Source organism: Camarhynchus parvulus, chromosome 3 (assembly GCF_901933205.1).
Source record: "Camarhynchus parvulus chromosome 3, STF_HiC, whole genome shotgun sequence".
Lineage (NCBI taxonomy): Eukaryota > Metazoa > Chordata > Aves > Passeriformes > Thraupidae > Camarhynchus > Camarhynchus parvulus.
The window spans coordinates 109,753,485-109,776,419 of NC_044573.1; the positions used below are offsets into that span (position 1 = coordinate 109,753,485).

At 50.9% G+C, this 22,935-nt stretch overlaps 1 protein-coding gene across 1 annotated transcript; it reads left to right on the forward strand.

Moving 5' to 3' along the window:
• Nucleotides 1-202: 202 nt before the first annotated feature.
• FAM167A (family with sequence similarity 167 member A) lies at nucleotides 203-22,428 on the forward strand. Its single transcript, XM_030945436.1, has 3 exons — nucleotides 203-556; nucleotides 7,803-8,347; nucleotides 19,786-22,428. Exons 2-3 carry the CDS (start codon nucleotides 7,970-7,972, stop codon nucleotides 20,047-20,049), a joined length of 642 nt encoding a protein of 213 aa, XP_030801296.1. The 5' UTR covers nucleotides 203-556; nucleotides 7,803-7,969; the 3' UTR covers nucleotides 20,050-22,428.
• The last annotated feature ends 507 nt before the right edge of the window (nucleotides 22,429-22,935 follow it).

Below are 22,935 nucleotides of genomic sequence, written 5' to 3' on the forward strand. Positions count from 1 at the left end.
CGGGCATCTCCTGCAAGCTCGAGGGTACCTGCCCTCCTCCGGACCGCTCCATCCCTGCTCTCCGCGCCGAAAGCATCGCGGATGTTCCTCCCTCTCCTGGGTGCCGGAGGATGTTTAGGACCCGGGCTGAGCAGCTCCTCCTTCCTTCCAGGTCTCTCCAGGGTTATTGCTTGGTGGGAGGTAGGTTCAGGGCTCGGTGGTATGAATGAAAGAGAGAGAGAGAGAGGAAATCGGCGCTGAAAAGCTCAAACTGGAATAGCTCGCCTGTCTCCAGGCAACAGCCCTGACGCAACCGCTGGAAAAAAAAAAAAGGAAAAAAAAAAAGAGTCCCCTAAATGAAAAAAAAAAAAAAAAAAAACGAAAGCAAAAAAACAACAAACCAACCACCACACGCACAGATTGCTGGAGCGAGACACAGAGGAGGAGGAGGAGGATGAGACAGGCTCCGGGAGGAGGCACTGGTGACACCGCTCTGCAAACACCAAGTTGAGGAGCCGAGGTGCAAGGAGGGAGCCGAGATGTCCGTGCCATAATCCTCAACCTGACTCCAGCCCCGGTAAGTTTTGGTGCTGGTGGTGGCTTTGGGGGGGACAGAGCCACCCTGGGGACACCCAGCACGGCGGCTGTGGGGACCCCAGGAGCAGCAGAGAGGGGTGACGGGGACCGCACCGCGGGCTTGCGAGCCGGGTGTGCAGTGATGGGGTTTGCAAAGTGTCCCCCGCTGCCCCGCCGACATTCCCTGGAGATGGCTCCCCATTGACTGGGAATGTCTGAATCCTCCTCTCCCGTGGTGTTCGTGGATTTTGCTCTCAGCTGGGAGCAGCGTGGGGCTCCTCACCCTCTCCGGGAGGGTTTTTCCTCGCTGGGTGAGGTGTGAGAGGGGAGAGGCTGCCCGGGTTTCGGGACCATCACCTGTTGCTCCCTCTGCCCCCAGCCTGAGATGTGCGGGAGCCCTGGAAACCTTCCCGAACCTGGAAAGGTTGGTGGGGTTGTGCAGTGCAGACATGGTGGGATGAGCCTCGCAGGGCGTAGCTACCTCGGCTTTTTGAATCAAAAAAAACCCCCTGCTACCTCTGGTTTTTGAATGAAAAAAACCTCTGTGCTGAGCAGAGCAGGTTTCCACCTGCTCGGGTCTGGCCCTCGCAGCTCACGTTTACACCGAGGAGGGAAAAAAAAGAAAAGAAAAACAGACAGAACTTCTTCAGAGCCCTTTATAACAGCTTGGGGCTAATTGTTAAAATAATAGCGCCAGCTTGCAGCGCGAGTGTTTGTGCCCGAACACCCCGGGGCGTGCAGCATCCCCATCCCGCAGCCACAGGGCTGGCACCTCTCTAAGGACACCCCTCCCTGCTTCCCTGCGATGCTCCCCCTGTTATTCCACAATCCGGAGCTTTCCAACATCGGAGACCTCGGCGGAGGCAGGAGGGGGGAGGTGGGAATGGATGAAAAGCAAGTTCCTGGCTTGCAGCGAGGAGCTGATTCCTCTGGCTTTGTCTGCTCGTCCCCTGTATCCCAGGAATTCCCCACTGTCCAGCGGGAACGAGCCTGTTTTGGCTGCCGTGGGTTTGCTCGGTGCCAGCCATCATTTCAGCGCACGGGAGCTGCTGCTGGGTTTTTGCATCCCAGCTCTTCTCTGCTTTCAAATGCCCATTAAATTCCACCCCCTATCCTTCATTGGGGGGGGGTCTGTACACCACAAAAATCCACCAGAACGGGAGGAATCCAGCTTCTGCCGGGCTCTGGGCTTGCAACAGCCCGGCAGCCATTAGGTGTTTGCAAAATGTAGCAGAGACACTGCAGGGGAAAATAAAAAAATAAAAATAATCAGCCTCAGAGCAGCGTAGCCCTTCTGTGGGGAGGGAAAGGAGGGTCTGTTTGCAACCAGCTGATCTGAAATGGTATTAAATGCCACAGTGCAGCTCAGCACTGGGAGAAGACGGGTCTGAGGACAGAGGTTGGGTGATCATGGTTTGGATAATTGGATGGGACAGGGGGCATGTAAAGGGGATTAGGGGGTCACTGAGGGGCTGACCCTGCTCCCCTGATGGTGTTAACTTGGAGCCTGGGGGTCTCCAGTACCCCTGGCGTTGTCCCTGCAGGGGCTGAGCTGGGCGCTGGGCAGGTTGGAGCTCAACAAAACAAAACAAAACAAAAAGGTTGGGTTGTGGTTTTTTTTCTTTCTGAAAACACACCCTTGCGTGCTGCATCTGGGGAAAAAATAGCTCCCCGTGCCAGTCTCCTGGGAAGGGAGCATTTCTCAGCCTGCCCTGGCTCATTCCCAAGGAATCCCAGCCCTTTTCATTACCCTGGGCACAGGGGTAGGGTAGTGAAACATGGCCATGCCTGGGGTGGCAGTGGGGAAAAAGGGGGAACAACCAGCTGTGCCAAGCCACAGGTCCTTCGGGGGCATCTCTGGGAACAGGTTGGTTGTGCCACCTCCAAATTTAGCTCCAAAACCTGCAGGCAGCCTGGGGCAGAGAGTGCAGAAGAAACCCTTGCCCATGATCCATGGCTCCACAGAGCTCAGAACGCACCAAGGTGGACATGGTGACTTCACCAAGAGCCTGAAAACTTGCCTTTGCTCCTGCTCCTTAATCCTTTTCCTCCTGAGAGGAATCCCACCTGGTTTGGGCTGGTGGGTTGTAAGCATTGACCCCGTTCAGCTCCCCAGTTTGCAGCCACTTCCAGCTGACTGGAAGACTGGTTTGCTGGAATGCCAAGGATTTCCACACAAAGCCTGGAAATCTGCTGATCCAGGGGAGCCTAACTGGTCTGCAAATGGAGCTGCAAGGGTCCCTCTGAAGCAGGCAGCAGCCTCAGCCCTGCTGCCTCGCCAGGAGCCTGCTAGAAGCTGCGTGGGGGCTGCAGGAGGGATGAGGTGTAGTCGGGCAGGAAGGTGCTGATGTGTTTATTGAAACAGGTTCTGACTCTGCCTGTGATGCTGGAAATGAGCCAGGGAGAAGTGCCTTGGGGCAGGGAGTGCAAACTGGTCCCCTCTAATCTCACAGAATCACAAAATGGTCTGGACTGGAAGGGAGGTACCTTCCATAAACTCACCCACTCCCTGCCTTGGACAGAGACACCTTCCACTATCCCAGGTTGCTCCAAGCCCTGTCCAGCCTGGCCTTGGACACTGCCAGGGCTGGGGCAGCCATCTCTGCATCCCTCCAATCCTCTGATGGATTTTCTGCAGCCCCCATTGCCCTCCCCTCCTCCCTTGCAGTGTTCAGGGCTCTTTCTGGAGGCCACTTGGGGGCAGAAGGATGTGCTGGAGCAAACCCTCATCTCACTCCAGGTCAGATGTGAATGGAAAGCCCCTCTTTTTCCCTTTTCCCCATTTTTCTGTGAATGCCATGTCCACATCTATGCTTTTAATGCTCATTTTGGTCCCATCAGTGCTGTCATTTTTCCACGGAGAAAGGAACAAGCTCACAGACAGGAGCATGGCCAGAAGGTCTCCATGGGCACCATGGGTCTGCCATGGCTCCTCCAGCATGGGCAGAGCCCTTTCCATCCTGTCCCAACCATCCTGAGCAGGCAGAGAGCATCTGATCCTGACAGCACCAATTCCAGCCCTTGGAGCATGTCCTGGCTCCTCAGGATCAGACAGCCCTCCCTGGTGCTGGGATTTTGTCCTTTGGAAGGGAGGGAAGCTGAAGGTCACTTTGGGACCAGGCTGCTTTTCTGCAGGGGAGGATTTCAGCTGCTACAGAAGAGGACTGGGTGGGTAAACACTGAATAATAAAATCCAGGGAAAACAGCTCTCCTCAGGGTCGGTGGGGTGCCCAGGGATTTGTTCTCCACCTCTGCCAGCAGGATGGGGGGGGCTCTGGCAGGGTGAGGAACCCCCAGCTCACCAAATCCACACAGCACACCAGCTCCTCTCCTGACAGAGCTCATTCTGGCATGGGGAAGGGAATGAGTGATGTGCAACCACCCTGAAAGGGAGCCACCAGCTCCAGGGAGCTGCAGTGTTGATCCTGACGATTCTTTCCTCCCCTCACCCCATTCCTGAGGCCTCTGAGTCTCTGCTGCCCTGAGGATGCTCTGGAACATCCATCCTACCTCAGCCATACTCCATTGCTATGGCAACCCCTTCTCACAGGCATCTCCTCCTCTCTGCCCCTCTCCCAACCTGCAGCAGACACCGGGAGGGGTCAGAGACCCCCGGGGGATGGGTCAGTCACCCCCACCCCATCCCTGTGTCAATGCTGTGCAAGGAAGGGGGCAAACACAGCTCTCCCTGCACACCAGGCACTGTCCCCCACGTCTCGCTCCACCTCAGTGCTCCTTCACCCCACCTTTCCAGGCTCAGGGCCCTCCTCTGCTGCTGGGAGCTGCAGAGCTGGATGGTGATGCTGGCATGTTGGATTTACTCCAGAGGTTTCCTCTGTAGGACCAGGGGGTGTCTGGGTGACCCCTGTGCAAACCTGCAGAGCAAATGACCAGGGGAAGCACATCCCAAACGCCACGGATCATGGGGGGTGTCCCTGCACCCACTGGAGTGGGAGCACGAGCACCCAGATGAGACCTGGGGACACCAGAGGTGAATTCTGTACTTCTCTGAAAACCCCCAGAGCTTCTTCCCTGAAGGCCAGTTGCACGGACTGAGTTCTCATTGAGAGGGAAACTGAGGCACAGAGGGGCTGAGGTGCATTCTCTGAGGTGCATTTTGAAGGTCATTCACAGGCTGAAGCATTGCCTCTGCCCTGTGTGCTCCATGCCAGAAGTGTCATCCGTGGTGTGTGTGGGCAAAAGGGCTTCTGTCAGCTGAGGTTTTCTCTCCTATCGAGGCTTTTTTGTCCTCCCAGCCTCCAGAGGAGCAGAATTCCTCTAACACACGCTCCTGCAGCCACTGCTGCTCCTCTGCAATAAGAAATGGTGTTACAAGAATCCACAGCCCACCCGGAACAGTGAAGGAAGAAGAATAACTTGCTCCCCATGGCTCCTCCTTGGCTAATTGTTGAACTCCCAGTTTAACATTCCTGTTATTTCTCCATCCCAGGCTGGTGCTTCTGCTGATCCCTTGGGGTAGGTCAATTGACTTCTCCAGTGGAAATCTAACACCAGAAAGAAATTAAAGGGGTTTTTTTGTTATTTTCTCAGTGACCGGTTGTGGTCTGTGCTTTCAGGATTCATCTAAGGGAAGGGAGGATTCATCTAAGTGAGATGTGAGCAAACCCTCACCCTGTTTTGGGGCTGAACTCGTTACCCCTAATTAGGAGTGGCACAAACTCCCTGTGGCAGGTGTGATAATGAGACAAATCAAGGATTAATCACTTAAATCCCCTCTCACAGGCCAGCCCAGGGGGAGCCAAGCCTTGGGCAGGGTGACTGGGAGGATGTGGATTTGAGCCAGAGCAGGTTTGTGCCTGGGAATTTGGTAACTCTCAGGGTTTGTGTTACAGCACAAGGGCATTTTTCTCACACTTGCAAATTTCAGATCTCTTTCTCCACAGCAGGTCTTTGATCCAAGTTCAAGATATTGATAGGAAATTAGAGGCGGTTCCCTTCTGTCACTTTGGAGTTTGGACAGGCTGGGGAATGCTGCCAATTTAGGGGGTGTCCCTGCAGAGGGATTGAGATGCTTCATGTTACACCAAGAAGTGAAGGATGGGCTGAATCAATGCTGCTTTTAGGGCAGAAAAACCAAATCTCCTCCAAAGCTGCTGGGAGTTGTGGTGGAAGGGACGGGGAGATGTCAGCAGGGTTGTGACAAAGGGGATGCTCCAAGCTGCTGTTCTGTTTTCATGGTCCAGTGCTCTAAATGTTAACTGAGCTGTGCCCAGGGCTCAAATACCAGGGGCCATTGCCACCCTGAGGATTCTATACACACTGAAACAACGGGACAAAAGAGTTTGTGTGGGGCTCTGTTTTGTAGCTGTGGCATTCAGAAAATGATAAAAATATGATCTTTGCTGGGGATTAGCAAATCCAGTGTGGAACTGCAGCAGGCTCTGGGACTGCTGGGTTTGGGCCACCCTCAGCAATCTCCACAGAGGTCTCATAGGACAGAGAAAAAAATTTCAGAAATGAGGTCTTTAGAGTCATTGCTTGCTTTCCTTTATTGATATGGGGAGGCTGGAGCAGGAGGAAAGGTAATTTTATTGACATGCCCTGAGCCCTGCAGAGAACTCTTCCACCAGGGCAGCTGAGTGCTCTCCCCTCTCTTTTCCAACAGAAGAAGGAAAATTGTTGCTGTTCCAGGCACGAGAGCTGTTGGCTCCAACCTGCCAGAGTGTCTGTGTTGTGCTCCCTCTCCCTGTAAAACTCTCATTAACATAAATAGGAGCAGGAAGGAGACCACAACATGAGTAATCCTCCACCCCCACACTGTCTGTGTGTACGCTCTCAGCTCCTCCTTCAGCTCATGTGCCCCCCCACACAATTGTTGGGATAAGTCTTGCTCTCACTCGGTGTTTATTTTAAATTGAATCTTCTTGCTGAAAAGGTTGGAGAGGCGTAATTATGGTCTGGATTTCAGAGCTGCACATGCCTCTGTGGGAATGGCAGGGAGAAGAATGGCTGAGTAACTCTAGGAAGCTGCACACATCCTGCCTGGTTTTCCAGGCACCTCACCAGGCAGGCAGAGAAGTATTTTGTTTTGTGCCTGACGTTCAGAGGAGAGCTCTGGATCTATTCCTAGCTCAGCGATAGATGAGCACACGACCTTGAGAGCGTCTCCTGTCTGATCCTGCTGGCAAATGAATACAGAAGCTGCCTGAGCTTAACTCTTGAGGAGTTCTCTGCCCCTCCAGGTCCCAGGGTTTGTCAGACCAGCTGTGGGCACAGCTTCCATGAGTGCTGACAGCACAGGTGAGGAGGAAGCTCCTGGTTTCTCTGTGCTGCAGCTCCTAAGGGTGTCTACAAGGGACCATTCCCACTGGGCAAGCTGAACATGGCCAGTGATGGAAACCACAGGTCCAAGCCTCCCTGGGTGTCTGAGCCCACGCCATGCCAGCACCCCAGGGAGTTCCTCACCTGGCTGGGACCACGTTCCTGACTGGAGCCACTGGGCCAGGAGGGAGCTGAATCCTCAGGCTGCAGCTTTGGCAAAGCCAGAACTAAATTCAGATCTTAAACTGGATCTTAAAGTGCAGTGTGGGGAAGAATAAATCCCTTTTTCCAGTTCTCCTTTTGACTCAAACTCTTGGGAGAAGTTTGGGTTCACAGAATCACAGAATGGTTTGGGTTGGAAGGGACCTTAAAGATTCCACTCCCTCCCATGGGCAGGGACACTTTCTATGATCCCAGGCTGCTCCAAGCCCTGTCCAGCCTGGCCTTGGACACTTCCAGTGATCCAGGGGCAGCCACAGCTTCTCTGGGCACCCTGTGCCAGGCCTCACCACACTCACAGGGAAGAATTTCTCCCTAATATTTAATCCAAACTTCCCCTCTTTCAGATTGTCCTATTTCATCTGGACCTGACTTGCCCAGATGGGGAAATGTGGATTGGCCAGGCAGAAAATCAGCAAAACCAGACAGCCTAACGTCCAGCAGCAGCCACTGCTGTCTCCAGAGGACTTTGGGGTCTGGGAATGTGTCCTGGCCTCCTTTGGCCACCCTTCTGTGGCCTCTGGAGTTAAGATTGGAGGTGTAGGTAACCAGAGCTTTGCTGAAAGCCAGAGCCTGTCTGTTCCTGCCCCAGAGCACTCAGATAACTGAAGTGAGGTCACCCTCCCCTGCAGCACCTTGGCACTGAGCCTCTCCCAAAACCCTCACAAGAGCTGTCTCTCTTTCCTCACTCCCTTTTCCTTCTCAAAACCAATCCTTTTTTTTTTTTTTTTTTCTTCTTCTTCCAGGTGTTCATCCAAGGCTGGTTTGGTGCTTGAGGAGGGGCCCACACCTCAGCCGTCCTCCAGGGAGCTGTGCTGAGCACCTTGTGACACCCTGGTCAAACTTTGAGGGTTCTCATCTCCATCCCTGGTCCTTTCCAGCCCACCTCTATGCCTTTGGACTCCCAGAGAGGATGTCTGTGCCCCAAATCCAAATAGAAGAGGCTCTGGACAGCATGGATGCTGGCTCTGGGGGAGTTCCTCCTCCAGATGATCACCTGAGGACCCTCAAGGCATTGACAGAGAAGCTGAGACTGGAGACCAGGCGCCCTTCCTACTTGGAATGGAAGGCAAAGCTGGAGGAGCAGGCTTGGAAGAGCCCCCAGCCCGAGGGAGACAGGGAGGACGAGGCCACCAAGGCCAAAAAGAGCCCAGGGGAAACTGTCCCCATGAGGAAGGTGCAGCTGCACCTCAATGGGAGCCCTGCCCAGGACAAGGGGACTGTCACCTCGGGGAGGATAGGTGGCTTTGAGAGCATCGACGAAGCTTTGACGTGGCTCAGGAAGGAGCTGGTGAGTGATTGCCTGTCCCTGTCCCTGCTAGCACAGATTTTCAAGAGGGATAAAAATGAAAGAGTGGGGAAACTCCTTGTTGCTACCTGCCTTCAGCCCCAGGTGGAAAGGCAACAATCAGTCATTGTGCTTTCTGTCACTCATTGTATTTTCCATCACTCATTTTGTTTTCCACACCTGGCTCTTCCAGGCCCATCCTCTGCTGTTTTTTCTTGATTCAAACCCAGTCCACATTTCTGTCATCCCCCTCATCCCAGACTTGGGCTCTGTCTCACACATCTGTTTATTTCTGGGTTTTATGTGATGGATATTTCACAGAGAAGGAGAGGACAAAAATCCTTTGTCTTTTCTAGGAACCTGTGCTAGGAAAATCCACAGAGCCAGGGCTGGAATTCACCTTTTCTCTGTCACTTTGCTATCTTGGTTTTTGGCACAAATTTATCCTGGGCCTGACCCAGCTCCCAGCTGAGATCAGGAGTCGGCACAGCCTGGGGATAATTCCCAGGGGGATGCACCAATCCTGACAGAGGTCAAGAAATGTTTCGAAAACACTCTCAGGCACATCCAGTGATTTTGGGGTTGTCCTGTGCAGGGCCAGGAGTTGGACTTTATGATCTTTGTGGGTCCCTTCCAGCTCAGGGTGTTCTGTGATTCCCTGGAGGTTGATAGGAGGGATATGTCCTGTCAGGGCAGCTGAAGTCACAGCTGGACACTGAGCTCAGGTGCTCTTCACAAGAGTAGAAGCAATGAGACACCAAAAACCACACTTCCCTTCTCCTCACTGGCATGAAAATTCTTTATTATTTGGCCCAATTGACTGGAAGTGACTCATGACACGTGGCTTTGTTTCTGTTGCCCAGTTGGAATTTTGCCTGTGAGTCCCAGCAGGAATATTTGCAGCAGGGGCTGGGACATCACTTGTGGCCAGCACTTGTGAAAATGTTCCTGTGCAGACACTTTGTTTTTGAGAAGCACTGAAATCTTTGAGGAAAGGTTCTGACGAAAAATGAGTAACAGTTTTAAAGATTTCTTTGTGACTTTTGCTTCAGATAATCTTGATTTGTCAACTTTCTGTTGCTGCATTCTCCCAACTCCACTGGTCCCCTGAGGATTTATTTACAGAGGTGGTTCTGGATATTGCACTTTGGTGACTTGGTTTCTCAGGATCATGATTTCAGGAATTCAGGACTATTAGGAACAGCTTTGCAATGATCCCCTACAACCCCTCAGTGCTCTGGAGAACCTCAGCTCCAGATCTGTGACCTGAACCTGGGTGTAATCTTAAATTCACGTTTGATGGAAACCCTGAATCTCGAGATGATCAAAGAGAGTAAGAAGCAGATTTTCCTTCTCAGAACCCTGGAATTTAAAAGATTTGGGGTTTTCTTTCAATCTCTGCCCATGATGGAAGTACAAATTGTCTCAGAGTCTGATTCTACCCCTTAGACTGGGGTGTGGTATCTAAACCACCATCTGTCAAGAACTGAAAGTTTGAATTAAAGACGAGAAAAGGCCCAGCAAACCCTAATTGTTCCTCACTTTCCATTTCCCAGCCACTTAATTACACCAGTCTTTGCTGGATCTGGACGTGACTGGTAATTTAGAACAATTTCCCCAAAAGAGAGAGCAATTTTTTGGCTGACCACAGGGTGAAATAGCTGAGCTGGAGGCACGAGTGTGGGTAAGACCTGCCAGCGGGCAGAGAGGGAGCACAGCCAGGCCATCCCATCACATGGTGCTGGAACCAAAAGGTGCATTTCACATCACATTTCAAGGGTGAAATGCAGTTTCTTGTCAAATGAAGGAACAAGCCTCCAAAGATCCCAACACAGACAAGATTTTTCCTCGTGTTGTGGTAGCAAAGCCATCAGGAAGGCTCCACAGCAGCATGAAGCTCAGAAACCAACCAGATCCTGGGCTGATCCCACAGTGTGGGCAGCAGGGGAGGGGGAATTCTGCTCCCTCTGCCCCTCTCAGGTGAGACACCACCTGCAGAGCTGCCCCAGCACAGGAAAGACCTGGAGCTGCTGGAGAGAGTCCAGAGGAGGCACCAGGATGAGCAGAGGGATGGAGCAGCTCTGCTGTGAGGAAAGGCTGAGACAACTGGGGTTGTCAGCCTGGAGAAGGCTTTGGGATGAGCTGATTGTGGCTTTCCAGCTCCTGAAGGAGCCTACAAGAAAGATGGAGAGGGACTTTGGATAGTGACCTCGAGGGACAGGACAAGGGGGAATGGCTGCCCACTGCCAGGGACAGGGATAGATGGGATATTGGGAAGGAATTCTTCCCTGTGAGGGTGGCGAGGGCGCCCAGAGAAGCTGTGGCTGCCCCTTGGAAGTGTCCAAGGCCAGGTTGGATGGGGCTTGGAGCAACCTGGGATAGTGGAAGGTGTCTCTGCCATTGGCAGGGTGGAACACGATGAGCTTTAAGGTCCCTTCCAACCCAAACCATTCCATGATTCTGCAATCCCACAAAGTGGTTATTTAGGGTCTGTAGGGTTCACCTTGCCAATGAAGGAACAAAAGCTGGTGAATGTGGAGATTCTTCCCGTGCAGGAAAGAAGAGCAGCAGCCCTGTCCTTAGGGAGTGAAATGCAGACTGTGCAGCTCCATCAGCCCCAATGCTCAGCACAGCTCCCAGCCTGTTCGGGCTGGGTTGTTTCAACAGCATCACCCTGGAATGGTTCTGGCTTGTCCCAGGGAGCTCCTGCCAAGCACTTGGAGCTTCAGGAGTTTGCACATGATGAGGACTGTTCCCATCAGGCAGCTGGCACAGGACCACCCAGTTTTGGATTTAACTCTATCCCAGCCAAAAGCAGCAGAGGCAGGACAGTAAATTTGGTGCTATCATAGAAGGGTTTAGATGGGAGAGCCCCTTAAGATCATTGAGTCCAACCACTCCCCAGCACTGCCAAGGCCAGCACTAAACCATGTCCCCAAGCCACATCCACACAGCTTTCAAATCCCTCCAGGGATGGGGAATCCTTCACTGCCCTGGACAATCCTTTTGCTGAAGAAATTTTTCCCTAATATCCAATTTAAACCTCTCTTGGTGCAATTTGAGGCCATTTCCTCTTGCCCTATGTCTTGTCACTTCCAATCCACACAAAAGTCATCATCTGACACTGCAAGGAATTTTCCTGTGTGTCTTCAGAGTCTGCTCTGCTTTGGCTTCAGCCAGGTTCAGGTTGTTCACATTGAGAAATGAAGCAAAAGACAAAACCCAAGGTTTTATTGTCCATCTGCTGTCAGAACCCAAGACATTCCTCTAACTGCCCTAAAAGACTTAAGACCCTGGCAGGGGGCTCAGAAACCTTGGCATGGAGTCACAGACACCTGTCCCTTTGATTTTAACCCATAGAAACAATTACCAACTTTATGAGAAAAGTTACAAGCCACAAACATTTGAATAAAATGATAGTAAATTTATCACAAAGTAAAATTTTAAAGTTTTTAGACTAGAAGTTCGAAAAGCAAAATAAAAGAATCTGTGTCCTGTCTTTCTTCTTATTGTCCTCCATCTTCTGCTGTGATAGTAACACTTTTAAATTAAAGACAAACTGTCTAACATAAGTAATAAGTATTAAAAGAATTATTGTAAATAAAGTAAATGTAGTTTTTAGTATAAAAGGATAACACCACCCTGAGAGCAGTCAGTGGGCCTCTGTCTGACCTGCTGGACAGACCTCCACAAGTCCAAAAGAAAATGTATGAGATAAGAGAAAATAAACAACTTGGAAAAACAGAGCTGAAGAATCCGACTTCTTCAAGCCCGAAGCTGAGAGAAAAAAAATCTTTTAATACCTCAAGAGCCATTCCAGCAAGAACAAACCCAAAAATCTGCTTTTCTGGGCCTGTCACCTCACATGACCTGTGCCAGACCCAGGTTTGTAGGACTGACACAAACCCACAGAGCCTCAGCTGGGCCCTGCTGAGAACCTGCCCCCGAGTAGCTGATTTATTCAGACATGCAAACTGCTCTTGTTTTTGTGCTGAGAGGCTCTGTGGAGGTGTAGGAGCAAATTGCAGCTCTCAGCATGTGCTGAGCTGCCCCGGGGCTGGAGCATTTCCCTCCCCAGCTCCTCCTGCCTCTTCTCTGCCCTTGTGTTTGCCTTTGCACTGTCAAGTGTGGCAGCTCCTCATCTGTGCTGAGAGCAAAACCATCACCAGCCCAGGGATGGTGACAGACTCGAGCGCTGGAGGGGTCTCACTTTGCTATTTGCTTTTGAAATTTGCCAGGTTTTACAAGTTACAAAATTAAGCACTCAAAGTCCTCTTCTTCCTAAGTATGGCTAAACTACAACTCTGTGAACAAAGACATCTTATAACAGTTCTAACTTTGTCCTTTCAAGAAAAATAAATTTTCTATCTCAAATTCACCAGTTTGGCACTGAAATCTGAGGTGTGTGAGCCAGAATGCAGAAAAGACCTGAAAAGGAACACAAATGTCTGGGAAATCATCAAACACCTGTGTCCTGTTGGTCAGATTTAAAAAAATTAAATATTAAGCATTTTATTTCCATTTGGGATACTCATATTGGCTGAACAAGGGCTTGAGTGAATTTAAACAAAAATGCAGCACCAGATTGCCTCATTATAATGGGGAGAAGCCACGGCACAGGGTGCCCAGAGAAGCTGTGGAGTCCCCGCCCCTGGAAGTGTCCAAGGTCAGGTTGGACAGGGCTTGGAGCACCCTGGGATAGTGGGAGGTGTCCCTGCCCATGGCAGGGGTGGAACAGGATGAATTTTAAGGTCCTTTCCAACCCAAACCATTCTGTGACTCTGTGAGCTCTACTGTTAAATAGCTGAAACTAGGGAAGAGTTTAGGATTTATTATGGAACAGGACCATCCCCAAGGGTCAGTTTGGGTGCAGCCCCTGCTTTGGGGAGAGAGGGAGCCAACATAGCCTAAACAACACTGAGGAAGAGTGAGATTTGGGGCCCACAACATGGTCCAGCTGGCAAAGAAAGCTCTCCTGGTGGTGGTGGAGAACTCCCAGGAACTCCAGAAGGAGCTGGGATAACTCATCTGGAGCTGTGGGCTGCACCACAAGGGCATGAGCACCTAAAATTAGCTATAACAGGGTGGCATCTGAGCACCTCTGAAGAAGCCCCAAATCAAAACACAGACAATGTGGACTTATCTGAAGAGTTTGGCAAAAAAATGGCCAAAAAATGACTTCTTTTTGTTTGAATCCAAGTGGCTGCGCTCAGGAAAGTGCCAATTCACATTTCAGTTTCTTTTGATCTTTTGGAAATAAAAAGGGCTGGCCCTGTGGGAGCAGCTGCCTCTCCACAGACCATCCCCCTGAGCTTCATGGACCAGGCTGGGACTTCATCCATGGGATTCTTCTCTTTTGGGAAGAGAGGGAAATCTCAAAGAGCTCCTCATCTCCATGCCTCGAGGTGCTGCCTGCTGAAAATCCCCCAAAAGCAATGCAGAGAAAAGATGGGCTGCCTGAAATGGGAAAATTATTGGTCTTCCTCTCTGTTGAAGGCAATATTGAAGGCAATTGCTTGTAGCAATTTAGGATGAGCCACCTAGACTGGATATCAGGAAAGAATACATCTAGAGTTTTCTCTCCCTCACCCCTGTTAAAAATGGGAGACTCTGAGGCTCAATCCAAGCAGAAAATCCTCCCTAGGTTCATAAGATCTGGTGGTCCAGCTTTGCATTTGCTTCACTGCCAGGAAAGACCTGAATTTGGTTCCCCTCCCACCCTGGGAAGTTCAACCTGGCATCCTGTCCTTTCCAACAACAGTCCCCACCCATGCTGGTGAGAAACACCTGGAGCTGGGTGTGCAGAGAGGGACAGAATGTGTTAAAATGTTGGTTTTCATGAGCAAGACCCACCTAAGGCTCTTCCTGCCCTGGCCATGAGAGGATCAAAGGAAATCCAAAGCCTGGCTTCTGCTGGATGCTCCCCATGGGTTTCTCCAAGATGCTGCACCCATGTGTGGGATCCTGCTGCTGCCTCACACAGATAACCTGGAGTGTGGAGTTACCTCCTGGGTGAACTCTGCAAACCAAAAACCCCACAGCTCCCCGTGGTGTGGCCCCTGTAATCCCATTATTCATTGCCAGGCAGCTTTGTGGAGCTCTGCTGGCCTGACAACTTTGCTGCTGTTAAAGGGACATCACTCATCCTTTTCAGTGATTGTTTGGTCCTCAGCATGGGACAGGGGGAATGGCTTTAGTATTCGTGCAGAGTCTGTGGGAAAGGGAAGGAGAATGAGGATTTCTGGGTTCTGGCTGAAATTCCACTAAATATTCTGGGAGGGTTTGAACAGAGCAGTGTTTAATGGGACATAGATGCAGGACAGGGGGTTTGTATCTCAAGCCAAGCCCCAGGGATGAGTGTGGGGAGTGAGAGTTCATGCCCTGCAGAGCAGCTCAACTTTGGTGCTCTGCCCAGCAGCCTCCACAGGACCTGTCACCAAGCAAGGAACTCCCAAGCCCTTGGGAAGACGAGGCAGCCTTCCAAAGAGCACAGGCAGTGCCAGCCCTCATCCCATCTTCCATCTCCTCCTTGTGCACATCATCCCCTCATAGAAACATGGAATTCTTAAGGAAAAGCCCTCAAAGATCATTGACCCTGGTTCTTAACCCAGCACTGCCAAGGCTGCCACTAAACCATGTCCCCAAGTGCCACATCCACATGGTTTCAGTCAACCACTGCCAGGCTTTGTTCCTTATCTTTATTTTCTAGAGGGCTTTGCCTTCCAGCTCATGTGAAATCAAATGGATTCCTCAAAAGACGAAAACAAGAACCAGTCAAAAAATGTAAAGCCGGTTTGCAAGAGAAAAAAAGCACCTATAACTCACAGCTCTCTGCACAATGGCCTCATAATTCTCTTTTAAATGTTGTTGGGGGTTTTTTGCTTTTTTTTTTTTGGCAGCAGAGGCTTTTTTAATCCCACATTCTTCCAAAGATTCAATGAAAGCCTTTGTTGGCATTTCTTAGGTAACTTGATACGCCAAGAAGAAAGAATGACCCAGGGTCACTTCAATAACACCTGTGATCACCTCCTGATAAAATGTCAGCATTTGTTGTGAGACAGGGCAAAATATCAACAGAATTGTTTTGGGGTTTTTTTATTGTAACTCAGGTGGAAGAATAAAAACTGCCAAGTGGCATTGCTCTGCTGGGAGCACAGGTTATGAGGTCTGAGAGGAAATAGTGGGGGTTTTTGATAAAGGTAAATGACCACAATCTGCCAACAACATTGATAGAGATTTCCTGGGAGAGAGAGAGAAAGATTCACTCAGATATTGGTAAAAAGGTGACTTAATCCTCTCCAGACAGCCAAGCTGGAGCCTTATTGCTGTCTGGGATCATCAGGCAAGGTCCTCCAGGATACCTCTGTAGTGTCAGAGAATCATAGAACGGTTTGAAGGGATTTAGGTATTAGGAAAGAATTCTTCCCTGTGAGAGTGGTGAGGCCCTGGCACAGGTTCCCATCCCTGGAAGTGTCCAAGGCCAGGTTGGATGGGACTTGGAGCAGCCTGGGATAGTGGAAGGTGTCCCTGCCCATGGCAAGGAGTGGGATTGGATGAGATTTAAGGTCTCTTCTAACCCAAACCATTCTGGGATTCTCTGCTTGCCTGGAGGAGGAGGGATTATGGCACAAGATAAAACAACCCCAAGGCTGCTCTGGTTCACACCCTCCTTGCAGCAGCCCTTGGAAAGGAGCCATGGAAAGGTCTCATGTAGGAATATCAGAGTCTTTGTGGGGTCTCTCAAGGAGAACCTTCCTTCCTTCCTTCCTTCCTTCCTTCCTTCCTTCCTTCCTTCCTTCCTTCCTTCCTTCCTTCCTTCCTTCCTTCCTTCCTTCCTTCCTTCCTTCCTTCCTTCCTTCCTTCCTTCCTTCCTTCCTTCCTTCCTTCCTTCCTTCCTTCCTTCCTTCCTTCCTTCCTTCCTTCCTTCCTTCCTTCCTTCCTTCCTTCCTTCCTTCCTTCCTTCCTTCCTTCCTTCCTTCCTTCCTTCCTTCCTTCCTTCCGCCACTTCCTTCCTTCGCCCTTCCTTCCTTCCTTCCTTCCGCCACTTCCTTCCTTCCGCCCTTCCTTCCGCCACTTCCTTCCTTCCGCCACTTCCTTCCTTCCTTCCGCCACTTCCTTCCTTCCTTCCTTCCTTCCTTCCTTCCTTCCTTCCTTCCTTCCTTCCTTCCTTCCTTCCTTCCTTCCTTCCTTCCTTCCTTCCTTCGCCACTTCCTTCCTTCCTTCCTTCCTTCCTTCCTTCCTTCCTTCCTTCCGCCACTTCCTTCCTTCCTTCCTTCCTTCCTTCCTTCTCCTTCCTTCCTTCCTTCCTTCCGCCACTTCCTTCCTTCCTTCCTTCCTTCCTTCCGCCACTTCCTTCCTTCCTTCCTTCCTTCGCTTCTTCCTTCCTTCCTTCCTTCCTTCCTTCCTTCCTTCCTTCCTTCCTTCCTTCCTTCCTTCCTTCCTTCCTTCCTTCCTTCCTTCCTTCCTTCCTTCCTTCCTTCCTTCCTTCCTTCCTTCCTTCCTTCCTTCCTTCCTTCCTTCCTTCCTTCCTTCCTTCCTTCCTTCCTTCCTTCCTTCCTTCCTTCCTTCCTTCACAAGCCACCAGGCCAGGAATAATTTACTCCCTTCCTCCAGAGCTGCATCTGTACCCACAAACTGAGCAGCTCATTTCCAGGCCTGGAGGGAAACTGACATGGTATGATCATATCCATGCTGCTAAAATCCAGGAAAGGGAGATTTATCCCAAAACACAGAGTCACAGAGTCCTAGAACTGGCTGAGTTAAAAGGGGCCTTGGAGGTCATCCTGTTCCAACCCCTTCTGGTAAGCTTGTTCAGCTTCTTTCCCACCTTCTTTTCTTTGTAGCTTTTGTGGTTTTGTTGCTTTTCTGTGAGGAGGGAAGTGGGTTGGGAAGTGGGAATTGTCTTGATTTGCTTTTCCAGCCCTGCCTGCTCCTGTTTGCCAGGCTGATTCCCACACCGAGTGTTCACTCCTTCCTTCACTACCCACAGCATCCTGTGGCAATGAATTTCCTTAATTACGAGCTAGAATTTCTTTTTTTAATAAAAGACCTCTTTCCTTTCATTACTTCTGAATCTTCCACCTTCCCAAGCCAGGTGCCAGGGGAGAAAAAAAATACTTCCAAAACACTTAGATCATTAGCTTGGAGGTTGTAGTTCTCTGCCCTGTGGGAAACTATGGAGATCCCATCCTGAGAGCCACTTCAAATCTCTGAGATAAAATAAGCCACAGGGGAGGAGGACTCTGTCATGGGCCAGCTCTGATTTATGCAGGCTGGAAACCCAGGCTGAGTATTTGGGGATCAGTTATTTGGTGTTCTTTTAATTGGTCCTTTCCACCTCTAATTGCTCTGTCTCCCTGTGGCTGCTGCCTTATGAGCAAAATTAATTTGGGCTTTGTTTAATGTTGAGATGGAGGCTCTGAAGCCTGACAGATACCCAAGCCAAGAGCCTTGGCACGGCTTTAATTCTGCTTTCCTGGTGCTCCTGAAAACATGAGCAGGCACAGAATTTCTCCATTGTTAAAAATTCCCCATCCTGATCTGGTGTTTTTTGGGGATGCATTGCTGGCTTGGAAGATCCCTGTCTCCCTCACATATCCAGCACCTCCAGATGAGTTCACAGAATCAGCTAGGTTGGAAAAGACCTTTGAGATTGAGTCCAACCTATGACCTAACACCACTTTGTCAACCAGGCCATGACAAACTTTTTTTAAACACTTCCAGGGATGGTGACTCTGTCACCTCCCTGAGCAGCTCATTCCATGCCCAATCACTCTTTCTGTGAAGAACTTTTTCCTAATGTCCAGCCTAAACTTCCTCTGGAGCAGCTTAAGGCTGTGTCCCCTCATCCTGTCACCGGCTCCCTGGGAGCAGAACCCCACCTGGGTGCACCTTCTGTCAGGGAGCTGTGCAGAGTGATGAGGTCTCCCCTGAGCCTTCTTTTCTCAAGGCTGAGCCCCCCCATCCCTCCTTACAGGCGCTTGTGCTCCAGACCCTTCACCAGCCTTGTCACCCTTCCCTGGACACATTCAAATACCTCAACATCCTTCCATTCCCCACAATCTGGTGAGGCCTTGTCTTGGTTTGGAAAGACAGGTGTCTGCTAAGGAAGGCAGGAGCCTCCCCTGAAATGGAGAATGTAAACCCCCTCCCTCCAAATTGCTATAAATTTTAAATTAAGGGGCTCTCAGGCAAAAAATATGGGAGCAGGAAGTAATAGTTCTTTAATAGGGAAGAAAATAAAAGGATAAAATAAACAATGGAGTAAACTAAAACAGCACTGACAGAGTCAGCACTCAACCTGACACCCTGTGGGTCAGGGTGTTGGTAGCAGTCAAATTGGAATTGTGGCTGCAGCCCTCCTGGAGTGTCAGGTGTGGATCTGCTGGAGCAGGGGTCCTGTAGAAAAGGCGATAGTCTTCCTCTGAAAATCCAGTGGAAGAGGCAGCTGCTGTTCCTCTGGGGAATCCAGTGGAGAAGCTGTGCTGGGGTTCCAGAATCTCCAGATTATATCCGGGTGGGAATGCTTGGCTTCTCCCTCTGGGTGGAGCATCTCCCAATGGGATGCTGTAGTTCTTATCAGCCATGCAGTGACATTCAATAGCTGTTATCAGCAGATGTTCCCCCCAGAGGGAGGAGTGGGTGTGGAAGAGATAAGGAAAACTGTCCACTGAACAGGAGGCAACTGCCATACAGATGGCAAATAGAATACATCTTGCCTTGTTGCATTGTGGTTTTAGGGTTTACCTCAGAACCCCGGGTCCCTTCCCTGATAATTCCCTCCCAGGTGCGTCAGTCACCTCTCCTTTCCCTCCCTGGCCCCTCCCAGCACTGTCTATCAATCCTGGAATTCCAGAAGGGTGTGGAGTGATTGGGCAGATTCAAAGGATGCCCTCTACCCCTGGGGGACATTGGGCCATCCAGGTGTCCTCTGTCCCTTGAGACCTCCCCTCCTGTACCTGGTTGGTGGCTCCCTACCCCTTCCCTGCCCCTCTCCCCGGGTTAAAAGGAACAGCAACCACACGGTTTGGAGAGTTCTGTTGGAGCTGTTGCTGGATTCAGAGGCCTGTGGGCCAGAATAAAGCTCTGGATCCAAACCCTCCATCAGAACTGACTCCTTTCTTTCACCATCACCTTAAAGCTTCTCCACCAGAGGTAAACCTGAGGAGTGGCCCCTCTTAAGGGAGGAGGCTCCATCCTGCCACCACCAGAGCTCCTGCAGGCCTGGACTTCTCTCCATGCACCCAGCTAGCCAAAAGTGTCTCTGGGGTGAAAACACCACAGTGCCACTATTTGGTTCAGCAGCAAGGGCCAGACAAGCTCAAGCACATCCCATCCGGCCATATTGGTAATATTCCAACATTGCCTTGCAATCTGGGACAAGCCTCGAGCAGGGAGGCAGCAAATTCTCCACTAAAACCCCTCTTCCCTCCCCTTTCCAGGCAGAAATGCGCCTGCAGGACCAGCAGCTGGCCAGGCAGCTGATGCGGCTGCGCAGCGACATCAACAAGCTGAAGATCGAGCAGACGTGCCACCTGCACCAGCGCATGCTCAACGATGCCACCTTCGAGCTGGAGGAGAGGGACGAGCTCGCCGACCTCTTCTGTGACTTCCCCCTGGTCAGCTCCTTCAGCCTCTCCACGCCCCTCAAGCTCATCGGGGTCACCAAGATGAACATCAACTCCCGCCGGTTCTCGCTGTGCTGAATGGGGAGGGGGCAGGAGAGGGAAGGATGGGGGAGGAAAGGGAAGAGGGCTCTCTCTCTGCCTCGAGAGGCCAACAAGGAGAGAGCTTCCCTGGGAAGCTGCAGCTGGTCTTGGTGGCAAAGTGGAGATTGGCGCTGGAACAGCCTGGGGATGCTCATGGGGGAAGGCAGGACCTGCGTGGAAGAAGCCTGGAGAGCTTCCAGACCCAACACACACACTCAGCTCCTTTGCCAAGCCCCTTCTCCTCCTCTTCCTCCCACGGGACGCAGCTCGGTGTGGGTGGTTGTGCTCAAAAATCAAAGGAGGGGTCAAAAATCAGCCACAGAGCAAAATCCCTCTTCCCTTCCCCTCTTCCCAGGCTGGAGCAATGTCACTCTCCTCCATGGATGTTCCCTTGGGCACCAGCCCTCGGCCTCTGCTGCTCCAAGTGTGGGATCCATGGGGCTGTTTCAGGTGGGAAGTTGATTTCCAGTAGGAAGGAGCCCTCCCACCAGCAAAGGACTGGGTTAAATGGTCCAGCCCCAAGAAGTGGTGAGAAGATGTGTTTGTTGGATTGCTCCATAGACACCAGGGCACTACAGCTTCATTTTGCCTGTGGTATAGATGATGGACTCACCATGGGCACATTCAGAGATTCCAGCTGACCAGAATTTTCCTGTGTGCCCTGGAAGCCATACCCAGAGCAATACACGTTTCTGATCCTGTTGGATCCTGTTGTCAGCCCCAAGACACCCTGTGGTTCACCCTGCAAACACGGAAATGTTGTACCCAAGATGTTTCCTGTGAGGAAAATCCCCAGGCTAACACCCCTCAACAGCAGCACCAGCAAACCCTGGATCCTCTGTAGCAGCACACATCCATCTGAGAGAGGGACTTCAAGAGGAGAAAGGGGACTTTTGGGTAACAAACTCAAAATGGGACTTAATTAAGGGAGAAATTGCTGTGATGAGCTTTGGACCTGCAGCAACACAGGGGTTCCCTCCCTGCCCAGCAGAATGTGAGATGGATGTTGTATTTTCTTGCCTTTCAGTGCACACAGCTGCCTGTACCTGGCACAGGGGGCAGAGACCTCTGGTGCTGCCCAGCAAGGGACTCCAGAGGTCTTGCCATGGCAATTTTGGGACACCTGGCACCCAAGACAGTGCAGATCAAGCGTGGATGCCTTCAGGCTCTCCCTCCTGTGCCCACCCCACTCCTGGCCCTGTCAGAGTGGAAAAATCCTGCTCATGGTGCCCATACCCAAGGCAGGAGGGTTGTAATGAGATGATCTTTATGGTCCTGTCCAACCCAACCCATTCTGGGATCTCAGCCCAGCTCAGCCTCTCCCCATGTACCCAAGCAGGAGCAGCTCTTGGCTGAGCAGACCTGGCTGTGCCCAAGGCCTGGGGAGGAGCAGGAAGCAACACAGTGCTCTGGAAGCTGTGGCTGTGTTGATGTGCCTGTAGCTGTCTGTGAGCTCTGTGTGTGTGTGTGTCAGTCGCTGTGTGTGTCCATCTGAGCCCACAGGATGCCTCTCCCGGGAGGCTCTGGGTTGGGTTCGCGCCTTTGTTCCGAAACGTGATGGGAACCGCGATCCAGAGAGGATCCGACGCGCCTGGGGGGATGCAAGGAGGCTTCCACACCTGGGGCTCCACAAGAAGTTCTAGATTGGTGCAGAGAGGACAAATAATTTTTGTTCCTCCACAGGTCTGCACAGTAGGCACGAATTAAGGGGTTCAGAGATGTGTGAGGCTGAGATCAGTCCTCCACCCCCACAACCCTGGGTGGTGCCTCCCCATTCACCCCAAAGCTCCCTGAGTATCTTTTCTTTCTGCTAAGGAAGGAGGAATTTTAGGCACCAGAGCTTTATCTATACCATCAGCACCACGCCTGGGTGCTGATTCTTGTGCTCCCCAGGTGAGGAAGGTTTTTTTTGGGTTGTGATCAGACTGTCACTTGGCCTCTGGACAAGACAACCAGCCACGGTGCCGTTCAGTTTACTAGGAGCAGCCTTACTTCCCCATGGACATCTTGGAAAAAAAAATACCCACCTCATTAAAATTCTTCTTTGTTTACTTTTTTCATAAAAATAAATCAGTTTTGTGTTCCACATGTTGATTTTCAGAGGCATTTTCAATCAGAAGATAGAAATGATGGTTTTTCCATGAAAATAATGCCTTGGAAAGGGGGATTGGTTCTCTCTAGGATCAAATGGAGTGGAGTACAGGGTGGGCCTGGATTTGGGCTCTTGTCTGGTAGCCAAAAGCAGGGGTTAATTCAAGCACAGTCTTAGTGGATCATTACACGTGGCATTAGAAAATCAGACGTCTGGGTTCCAGACATTTATTTTCTGCACTAAGGGGGAAGAGGGATGAGTGTAACTGCCAGCTGTTTGTCAAAATGCACAATTTTTTAATTATAAAACCTCTGTCTGTATGGATTTCTGCCTCTGGTCTCTCACTGTGTTGGGGAAGCACCAGGATGGTGTGTTCCAGGGTTACAGGTGTGCCAGGTTTTTTCCTGGCAGGTTTGTGTATCCACTCAAGCCCATCAGCTCCACCTGGCAGTCCAGGAAAGATGGGAGGAAAATAAGGTTGGAGCACATATGGTGTGTTTGGACAAAAACCTATGTGAAAGAAAGAAAAAAAAAAAAAATTTGTTTTATGTTAGTTAGCCACTGAGTGAAAAATGGGTCCAGGCACTTCAAATATATCAGGCCAGGGAGGAAACAATGAATAGAAATAGGTCTGATTTTTGCTGAATTTTATTTAAAATTAAAAGTTACCCAATTTTTGGGTCAGATTTGAGAAACATGAGGACAGGTCATTGCTCCCACCACAAAATTCCCGGACAGGAGCCTGCAGGTCTCAGCTGTCCACAATGAGATGATTCAAACCCTCGAGTGCT

Bases quoted from the DNA above. Each gene is read 5' to 3' on its own strand.
- FAM167A (XM_030945436.1), top strand. From the start codon at position 7,970: ATGTCTGTGCCCCAAATCCAAATAGAAGAGGCTCTGGACAGCATGGAT. The intron at 8,348-19,785 runs GTGAGTGATTGC...TCCCCTTTCCAG, and splicing joins CGTGGCTCAGGAAGGAGCTG to GCAGAAATGCGCCTGCAGGA.